Source organism: Gopherus flavomarginatus, chromosome 5 (genome assembly GCF_025201925.1).
Source record: "Gopherus flavomarginatus isolate rGopFla2 chromosome 5, rGopFla2.mat.asm, whole genome shotgun sequence".
Classification (NCBI taxonomy): domain Eukaryota; kingdom Metazoa; phylum Chordata; order Testudines; family Testudinidae; genus Gopherus; species Gopherus flavomarginatus.
Window position 1 is genome coordinate 918,302 of NC_066621.1, and position 10,193 is coordinate 928,494.

Consider the following 10,193-nt stretch of genomic DNA (forward strand, 5'->3'; position numbering starts at 1 on the left):
CCTAATCGGGCTCCGGGGGTGGGGGGCCTGGCTCGGTTTGGCCCCCCTCCCCGCTCTCTCCGCCGCGCCCGCCTCGGCCACCCGCCCCTCCTCCCGCCCGCTCGCGGCTTCTCCCCGAATCCAAGATGGCGCCCAAGGCAGAGCCAAACCGGAACCAGGGCAGCGGGGCCATGGCGCGCATGCGCGATGGGAGGGGCCCCCGGGACCCCACCGGAGAGTAGGACGCATGCGCCAGCCTGGTGGCGCACAGGAAGTAAAGGGGCGCATGCGACAAACTGTCAAGGACGGGGACGTGCGCGTACAAGGCACGTGGAGAAGTGACGCACACGTAATACAACTTTAATCGGGAAAAAGCAAGGCGCATGCGCAGAGGAAAGGCAAACTCCGCCATGGGGGAGAGGGCTCACAAAAGGCGAGCGACAGGGCACAGTACGCATGCGCAGAAGGAGACGCGGCGGGAGACTGCGCTAGTTACCGAGGGGACGACGTTGTGATTGGAGGGCTCTAAAGGACGTGGAACCAATTAGCAGCGAGCACCACCCTCTTATCCCACTATCTCTTATGCAGGTAAAGGGGCGTGGTCTAAGGGGCAGTGACACTGGATTGGACGAGGCCCAGGGGGCAGGGTAGGGATAAGCCGGCTCAATAAACGGTTCTGGGGAGGCTGGCGTAGTTCCGGGTGGGCGTGGCTACAGGAACAGGCGGGCTCGAAGGCTTTTGACGTGAAGGGCATTGTGATTGGCGCGGGGCCCATGGAGGGGGCGCGGCCCACGAGCAATCTCTCCGCCCGCTGTTACCAGGGCAGGTTTGGGATAGCGCCTGCGCAGAAAGGCCGGGGGGAGGAGGAAAGGCGGGAAAATAGGGACAGGAACTAGAGTGACCGTTAAACTGCCGCTGCAGAGTGCAGCGAGGGGGCGGGGCTAGGGTCTGCCGAGAGCCCCGTGTCAGGCCCCGCCCCCGTATCCTCCCAACCCCCCCGTGTCCCGCCCCCGTGTCCTCCCAACCCCCCCCGTGTCCTAACTCCCCCGTGTCCCGCCCCCATGTCCTCCCAACCCCCGAGTCCTGACTCCCCCGTGTCCTCCCAACCCCCCGTGTCCTGACTCCCCCATATCCGGCCTCCGTGTCCTCCCAACCCCCCGTGTCCTGACTCCCCCGTGTCCTCCCACCCCCGTGTCCTGACTCCCCCGTGTCCCGCCCCCGTGTCCTGACTCCCCCGTGTCCTCCCAACCCCCCCGTGTCCTGACTCCCCCGTGTCCCGCCCCCGTGTCCTCCCAACCCCCCCGTGTCCTGACTCCCCCGTGTCCTCCCAACCCCCCCGTGTCCTGACTCCCCCGTGTCCCGCCCCCGTGTCCTCCCAACACCCCGTGTCCCACCCCCCGTGTCCTGACTCCCCCGTGTCCTCCCAACCCCCCGTGTCCTGACTCTCCCGTGTCCCGCCCCCGTGTCCTCCCAACCCCCCCGTGTCCTGACTCCCCCGTGTCCCGCCCCCGTGTCCCCTCACCCCCCGTGTCCTGACTCCCCCGTGTCCTCCCAACCCCCCGTGTCCTGACTCCCCCATGTCCGGCCTCCGTGTCCTCCCAACCCCCCGTGTCCTGACTCCCCCGTGTCCTCCCAACCCCCCGTGTCCTGACTCCCCCGTGTCCCGCCCCCGTGTCCTCCCAACCCCCCGTGTCCTCCCACCCCCGTGTCCTGACTCCCCCATGTCCCGCCCCCGTGTCCCCTCACCCCCCGTGTCCTGACTCCCCCATGTCCCGCCCCCGTGTCCCCTCACCCCCCGTGTCCTGACTCCCCCGTGTCCCGCCCCCGTGTCCTCCCAACCCCCCGTGTCCTGACTGGCCCATGTCCCGCCCCCGTGTCCCCTCACCCCCTGTGTCCTCCCACCCCCCGTGTCCTGACTCCCCCGTGTCCCGCCCCCGTGCCCTCCCACCCCCCGTGTCCTGACTCCCCGATGTCCCGCCCCCGTATCCTCCCAACCCCCGTGTCCTGACTCCCCCGTGTCCCGCCCCCGTGTCCTCCCAACCCCCCGTGTCCTGACTGCCCCATATCCCGCCCCCGTGTCCCCTCACCCCCTGTGTCCTCCCACCCCCCGTGTCCTGACTCCCCCGTGTCCCGCCCCCGTGTCCTCCCAACCCCCCGTGTCCTGACTCCCCCATATCCCGCCCCCGTGTCCTCCCAACCCCCGTGTCCTGACTCCCCCATATCCTGCCCCCATCTTCTCTGCCCCCGTGTCCCGCCCCCGTGTCCTCCCAACCCCCCGTGTCCTGACTCCCCCGTGTCCCGCCCCCGTGTCCCCCCACCCCCCGTCCTGACTCCCCCATATCCCGCCCCCGTGTCCTCCCAACCCCCGTGTCCTGACTCCCCCATCTTCCCTGCCCCCATCTTCCCTGCCCCCGTGTCCCGCCCCCGTGTCCCCTCACCCCCCGTGTCCCGCCCCCGTGTCCCCTCACCCCCCGTGTCCTGACTCCCCCATGTCCCGCCCCCGTGTCCCCCCACCCCCCGTGTCCTGACTCCCCCATGTCCCGCCCCCGTGTCCCCTCACCCCCCGTGTCCTGACTCCCCCATGTCCCGCCCCCGTGTCCCCTCACCCCCTGTGTCCTGACTCCTCCATGTCCCGCCCCCGTGTCCTCCCAACCCCCCGTGTCCTGACTCCCCCGTGTCCCGCCCCGTGTCCTCCCAACCCCCCGTGTCCTGACTCTCCTGTGTCCCGCCCCCGTGTCCTCCCAACCCCCCGTGTCCTGACTCCCCCGTGTCCCGCCCCCGTGTCCTGACTCCCCCGTGTCCCGCCCCCGTGTCCTCCCAACCCCCGTGTCCTGACTCCCCCATGTCCCGTCTCCGTGTCCTCCCAACCCCCCGTGTCATGACTCCCCCATGTCCTGCCCCCGAGTCCTCCCAACCCCCGTCTCCTGACTCCCCCATATCCCACCCCGTGTCCTCCCACCCCCCATGTCCTGACTCCCCCATGTCCCGCCCCCGTGTCCTCCCAACCCCCCGTGTCCTGATTCCCCCGTGTCCCGCCCACGTGTCCTCCCAACCCCCGTGTCCTGACTCCCCCGTGTCCCGCCCCCGTGTCCTGACTCCCCCGTGTCCCGACCCCGTCTCCCCCCACCCCCGTGTCCTGACTCCCCCATGTCCCGCCCCCGTGTCCCCTCACCCCCCGTGTCCTGACTCCCCCATGTCCCGCCCCCGTGTCCCCTCACACCCCGTGTCCTGACTCCCCCATGTCCCGCACCCGTGTCCTCCCAACCCCCCGTGTCCTGACTCCCCCGTGTCCCGCCCCCGTGTCCTCCCAACCCCCCGTGTCCTGACTCTCCCGTGTCCCGCCCCCGTGTCCTCCCAACCCCCCCGTGTCCTGACTCCCCCGTGTCCCGCCCCCGTGTCCTGACTCCCCCGTGTCCCGCCCCCGTGTCCTGACTCCCCCATGTCCCGCCTCCGTGTCCTCCCAACCCCCCGTGTCATGACTCCCCCATGTCCTGCCCCCGTGTCCTCCCAACCCCCGTCTCCTGACTCCCCCATATCCCACCCCCGTGTCCTCCCACCCCCCGTGTCCTGACTCCCCCATGTCCCGCCCCCGTGTCCTCCCAACCCCCCGTGTCCTGACTCCCCCGTGTCCCGCCCCCGTGTCCTCCCAACCCCCCGTGTCCTGACTCTCCCGTGTCCCGCCCCCGTGTCCTCCCAACCCCGCGTGTCCTGACTCCCCCGTGTCCCGCCCCCGTGTCCTGACTCCCCCGTGTCCCGCCCCCGTGTCCTCCCAACCCCCGTGTCCTGACTCCCCCATGTCCCGCCTCCGTGTCCTCCCAACCCCCCGTGTCCTGACTCCCCCATGTCCTGCCCCGTGTCCTCCCAACCCCCGTCTCCTGACTCCCCCATATCCCACCCCCGTGTCCTCCCAACCCCCGTCTCCTGACTCCCCCGTGTCCCGCCCCCGTGTCCTCCCAACCCCCCGTGTCCTGACTCTCCCGTGTCCCGCCCCCGTGTCCTCCCACCCCCCGTGTCCTGACTCCCCCGTGTCCTCCCAACCCCTCGTGTCCTGACTCCCCCATATCCCGCCCCCGTGTCCTCCCAACCCCCGTCTCCTGACTCCCCCATATCCCGCCCCAGTGTCCTCCCAACCCCCCGTGTCCTCCCACCCCCGTGTCCTGACTCCCCCATGTCCCGCCCCCGTGTCCTCCCAACCCCCCGTGTCCTGACTCCACCATATCCTGCCCCCGTGTCCTCCCAACCCCCCGTGTCCTGACTGCCCCATGTCCCGCCCCCGTGTCCCCCCACCCCCCGTGTCCTGACTCCCCCATGTCCCGCCCCCCGTGTCCTCCCAACCCCCCCGTGTCCTGACTCCCCCATATCCCGCCCCCGTGTCCTCCCACCCCCCGTGTCCTGACTCTCCCGTGTCCCGCCCCCGTGTCCTCCCAACCCCCGTGTCCAGACTCCCCCGTGTCCCGCCCCCGTGTCCTCCCAACCCCCGTGTCCTGACTCCCTCGTGTCCCGCCCCCGTGTCCTGACTCCCCCATATCCTGCCCCCGTGTCCTCCCAACCCCCCCGTGTCCTGACTCCCCCATGTCCCGCCCCCGTGTCCCCTCACCCCCCGTGTCCTGACTCCCCCATGTCCCGCCCCCGTGTCCTCCCAACCCCCCGTGTCCTGACTCCCCCATGTCCCGCCCCCGTGTCCTCCCAACCCCCCGTGTCCTGACTCCCCCATATCCCGCCCCCGTGTCCTCCCACCCCCGTGTCCTGACTCCCCCGTGTCCCGCCCCCGTGTCCTCCCAACCCCCCGTGTCCTGACTCTCCCGTGTCCCGCCCCCGTGTCCTCCCAACCCCCCGTGTCCTGACTCCCCCGTGTCCCGCCCCCGTGTCCTGACTCCCCCGTGTCCCGCCCCCGTGTCCTCCCAACCCCCGTGTCCTGACTCCCCCATGTCCCGCCTCCGTGTCCTCCCAACCCCCCGTGTCCTGACTCCCCCATGTCCCGCCCCCGTGTCCTCCCAACCCCCGTCTCCTGACTCCCCCATGTCCCGCCCCCGTGTCCTCCCAACCCCTCGTGTCCTGACTCTCCCGTGTCCCGCCCCCGTGTCCTCCCAACCCCCCGTGTCCTGACTCCCCCGTGTCCCGCCCCCGTGTCCTGACTCCCCCGTGTCCCGCCCCCGTGTCCTCCCACCCCCCGTCTCCTGACTCCCCCATGTCCCGCCCCCGTGTCCTCCCAACCCCCCGTGTCCTGACTCTCCCGTGTCCCGCCCCCGTGTCCTCCCAACCCCCCGTGTCCTGACTCTCCCGTGTCCCGCCCCCGTGTCCTCCCAACCCCCCGTGTTCTGACTCCCCCGTGTCCCGCCCCCGTGTTCTGACTCCCCCGTGTCCCGCCCCCGTGTCCCCCCACCCCCGTGTCCTGACTCCGCCATGTCCTGCCCCTGTGTCCCCTCACCCCCGTGTCCTGACTCCCCCATGTCCCGCCCCCGTGTCCCCTCACCCCCCGTGTCCTGACTCCCCCATGTCCCGCCCCCGTGTCCTCCCAACCCCCCGTGTCCTGACTCCCCCGTGTCCCGCCCCCGTGTCCTCCCAACCCCCCGTGTCCTGACTCTCCCGTGTCCCGCCCCCATGTCCTCCCAACCCCCCGTGTCCTGACTCCCCCGTGTCCCGCCCCCGTGTCCTGACTCCCCCGTGTCCCGCCCCCGTGTCCTCCCAACCCCCCGTGTCCTGACTCCCCCATGTCCCGCCCCCGTGTCCTCCCAACCCCCCGTGTCCTGACTCCCCCATGTCCTGCCCCCGTGTCCTCCCAACCCCCCGTGTCCTGACTCCCCCATGTCCTGCCCCCGTGTCCTCCCACCCCCCGTGTCCTGACTCCCCCATATCCCACCCCCGTGTCCTCCCACCCCCCGTGTCCTGACTCCCCCATGTGCCGCCCCCGTGTCCTCCCAACTCCCCGTATCCTGACTCCCCCGTGTCCCGCCCCCGTGTCCTCCCAACCCCCCGTGTCCTGACTCTCCCGTGTCCCGCCCCCGTGTCCTCCCAACCCCCCGTGTCCTAACTCCCCCGTGTCCCGCCCCCGTGTCCTCCCAACCCCCGTGTCCTGACTCCCCCATGTCCGGCCTCCGTGTCCTCCCAACCCCCCGTGTCCTGACTCCCCCATGTCCTGCCCCGTGTCCTCCCAACCCCCGTGTCCTGACTCCCCCATGTCCTGCCCCGTGTCCTCCCACCCCCCGTCTCCTGACTCCCCCGTGTCCCGCCCCCGTGTCCTCCCAACCCCCCGTGTCCTGACTCTCCCGTGTCCCGCCCCCGTGTCCTCCCACCCCCCGTGTCCTGACTCCCCCGTGTCCTCCCAACCCCCCGTGTCCTGACTCCCCCATATCCCGCCCCCGTGTCCTCCCAACCCCCGTCTCCTGACTCCCCCATATCCCGCCCCAGTGTCCTCCCAACCCCCCGTGTCCTCCCACCCCCGTGTCCTGACTCCCCCATGTCCCGCCCCCGTGTCCTCCCAACCCCCCGTGTCCTGACTCTCCCGTGTCCCGCCCCCGTGTCCTCCCAACCCCCCGTGTCCTGACTCCCCCGTGTCCCGCCCCCGTGTCCTCCCAACCTCCCGTGTCCTGACTCTCCCGTGTCCCGCCCCCGTGTCCTCCCAACCCCCGTGTCCTGACTCCCCCGTGTCCCGCCCCCGTGTCCTCCCAACCCCCGTGTCCTGACTCCCCCGTGTCCCGCCCCCGTGTCCTCCCAACACCCCCGTCTCCTGACTCCCTCGTGTCCCGCCCCCGTGTCCTGACTCCCCCATATCCTGCCCCCGTGTCCCCTCACCCCCCGTGTCCTGACTCCCCCATGTCCCGCCCCCGTGTCCTCCCAACCCCCCGTGTCCTGAGTCCCCCATGTCCCGCCCCCGTGTCCTCCCAACCCCCCGTGTCCTGAGTCCCCCATGTCCCGCCCCCGTGTCCTCCCAACCCCCCGTGTCCTGAGTCCCCCATGTCCCGCCCCCGTGTCCTCCCAACCCCCCGTGTCCTGACTCCCCCATATCCCGCCCCCGTGTCCTCCCAACCCCCCGTGTCCTGACTCCCCCGTGTCCCGCCCCCGTGTCCTCCCAACCCCCCGTGTCCTGACTCTCCCGTGTCCCGCCCCCGTGTCCTCCCAACCCCCCGTGTCCTGACTCCCCCGTGTCCCGCCCCCGTGTCCTGACTCCCCCGTGTCCCGCCCTCGTGTCCTCCCAACCCCCGTGTCCTGACTCCCCCATGTCCCGCCTCCGTGTCCTCCCAACCCCCCGTGTCCTGACTCCCCCATATCCCACCCCCGTGTCCTCCCACCCCCCGTGTCCTGACTCCCCCGTGTCCCGCCCCCGTGTCCTCCCAACCCCCCGTGTCCTGACTCTCCCGTGTCCCGCCCCCGTGTCCTCCCACCCCCGTGTCCTGACTCCCCCGTGTCCTCCCAACCCCCCGTCTCCTGACTCCCCCATATCCCGCCCCCGTGTCCTCCCAACCCCCCGTCTCCTGACTCCCCCATATCCCGCCCCAGTGTCCTCCCAACCCCCCGTGTCCTGACTCCCCCATGTCCCGCCCCCGTGTCCTCCCAACCCCCCGTGTCCTGAGTCCCCCATATCCTGCCCCCGTGTCCTCCCAACCCCCCGTGTCCTGACTGCCCCATGTCTCGCCCCCGTGTCCCCCCACCCCCCGTGTCCTGACTCCCCCATGTCCCGCCCCCGTGTCCTCCCAACCCCCCGTGTCCTGACTCCCCCATATTCCGCTCCCGTGTCCTCCCACCCCCCGTGTCCTGACTCCCCTGTGTCCCGCCCCCGTGTCCTCCCAACCCCCCGTGTCCTGACTCTCCCGTGTCCCGCCCCCGTGTCCTCCCAACCCCCCGTGTCCTGACTCCCCCGTGTCCCGCCCCTGTGTCCTCCCAACACCCCCGTGTCCTGACTCCCTCGTGTCCCGCCCCCGTGTCCTCCCAACCCCCCGTGTCCTGACTCCTCCGTGTCCCGCCCCCGTGTCCTCCCAACCCCCCGTGTCCTGACTCCCCCATGTCCCGCCCCCGTGTCCCCTCACCCCCCGTGTCCTGACTCCCCCGTGTCCTCCCAACCCCCCGTGTCCTGACTCCCCCGTGTCCCGCCCCCGTGTCCTCCCAACCCCCCGTGTCCTGACTCCCCCATGTCCCGCCCCCGTGTCCCCTCACCCCCCGTGTCCTGACTCCCCCGTGTCCTCCCAACCCCCCCGTGTCCTGACTCCCCCATGTCCCGCCCCCGTGTCCTCCCACCCCCGTGTCCTGACTCCCCCGTGTCCCGCCCCCGTGTCCTCCCAACCCCCCGTGTCCTGACTCCCCCGTGTCCCGCCCCTGTGTCCTCCCAACCCCCCGTGTCCTGACTCCCCCGTGTCCCGCCCCCGTGTCCTCCGAACCCCCTCGTGTCCTGACTCCCCCATATCCTACCCCCGTGTCCTCCAAACCCCCTGTGTCCTGACTCCCCCATGTCCCGCCCGCATGTGCTCCCAACCTCCCCGTGTCCTGACTCCCCCATATCCCGTCCCCGTGTCCTCCCAATCCTCCGTGTCCTGACTCCCCCATGTCCCGCCCCAGTGTCCTTCCAACCCCCCCGTGTCCTGACTCCCCCATGTCCCGCCCCAGTGTCCTTCCAACCCCCCCGTGTCCTGACTCCCCCATATCCTGCCCCCGTGTCCACCCAACCCCCGTGTCCTGACTCCCCCATGTCCTGCCCGCGTTTCCTTCCAACCCCCTCGTGTCCTGACTCCCCCATATCCTGCCCCATGTCCTCCCAACCCCCCCGTGTCCTGACTCCCCCATATCCTGCCCCCATCTTCCCTGCCTCCATGTCCCACCCCCGTGTCCTCCCAAGCCCCCCATGTCCTGACTCCCCCATATCCTGCCCCCATGTCCTCCCAACTCCCTCGTGTCCTGACTCCCCCATATCCTGCCCCCCATGTCCCACCCTCATGTCCTCCCAGCCCCCCTGTGTCCTGACTCCCCCATATCCTGCCCATCTTCCCTGCCTCCCGTGTCCTCCCAACCGCTCCATGTCCTGTCTCCCCCATATCCTGCCCCCATGTCCTCCCAACCCCGCCGTGTCGTGACTCCCCCATATCCTGCCCCCCATGTCTCACCCCATGTCCTCCCAACCCCCCGTGTGTTGACTCCCCCATATCCTGCCCCCATGTCCCGCCCCGTATCCTCCCAACCCCGTGTCCTGACTCCCTCGTGTCCCGCCCCCGTGTCCTCCCAACCCCCCGTGTCCTGACTCCTCCGTGTCCCGCCCCCGTGTCCTCCCAACCCCCCGTGTCCTGACTCCCCCGTGTCCCGCCCCCGTGTCCTGACTCCCCCGTGTCCTGACTCCCCCGTGTCCTCCCAACCCCCCGTGTCCTGACTCCCCCGTGTCCCGCCCCGTGTCCTCCCAACCCCCCCGTCTCCTGACTCCCCCATATCCCGCCCCCGTGTCCTCCCAACCCCCCGTGTCCTGACTCCCCCGTGTCCCGCCCCCGTGTCCTCCCAACCCCCCGTGTCCTGACTCCCCCATGTCCCGCTTCCGTGTTCTCCCAACCCCCTCGTGTCCTGACTCCCCCATATCCTACCCCCGTGTCCTCCAAACCCTCTGTGTCCTGACTCCCCCATGTCCCGCCCGCATGTGCTCCCAACCTCCCCGTGTCCTGACTCCCCCATATCCCGCCCCCGTGTCCTCCCAATCCTCCGTGTCCTGACTCCCCCATGTCCCGCCCCAGTGTCCTCCCAACCCCCCCGTGTCCTGACTCCCCCATATCCTGCCCCCGTGTCCACCCAACCCCCTGTGTCCTGACTCCCCGATATCCTGCCCCCGTGTCCTCCCAACCCCCCCATGTCCAGACTCCCCCATGTCCTGCCCGCGTGTCCTCCCAACCCCCTTGTGTCCTGACTCCCCCATATCCTGCCCCCATGTCCTCCCAACCCCCCCATGTCCTGACTCCCCCATATCCTGCCCCCATCTTCCCTGCCCCCATGTCCCACCCCCGTGTCCTCCCAACCCCCTGTGTCCTGACTCCCCCATGTCCTGCCCCCGTGTCCTCCCAACCCCCCGTGTCCTGACTCCCCCATGTCCCGCCCCCGTGTCCTCCCAACCCCGTGTCCTGACTCCCCCATGTCCCGCCCCCATCTTCCCTGCCCCCATGTCCTCCCAACCCCCCATGTCCTGACTCCCCCATGTCCCGCCCCCGTGTCCTCCCAACCCCCCGTGTCCTGACTCCCCCATGTCCCAC

At 70.6% G+C, this 10,193-nt stretch overlaps 1 protein-coding gene across 1 annotated transcript in view; it reads left to right on the plus strand.

Annotated features, from left to right (window-relative positions):
* Window positions 1-208: 208 nt before the first annotated feature.
* KCTD13 (potassium channel tetramerization domain containing 13) overlaps window positions 209-10,193 on the plus strand; it is a 41,190-nt gene continuing 31,205 nt past the window's right edge. Inside the window, exon 1 of the mRNA XM_050952385.1 lies at window positions 209-567. Within this exon, the coding sequence (XP_050808342.1) occupies window positions 562-567 (6 nt within the window). The 5' untranslated portion in view covers window positions 209-561. The remainder of the gene's footprint in view (window positions 568-10,193) is intronic.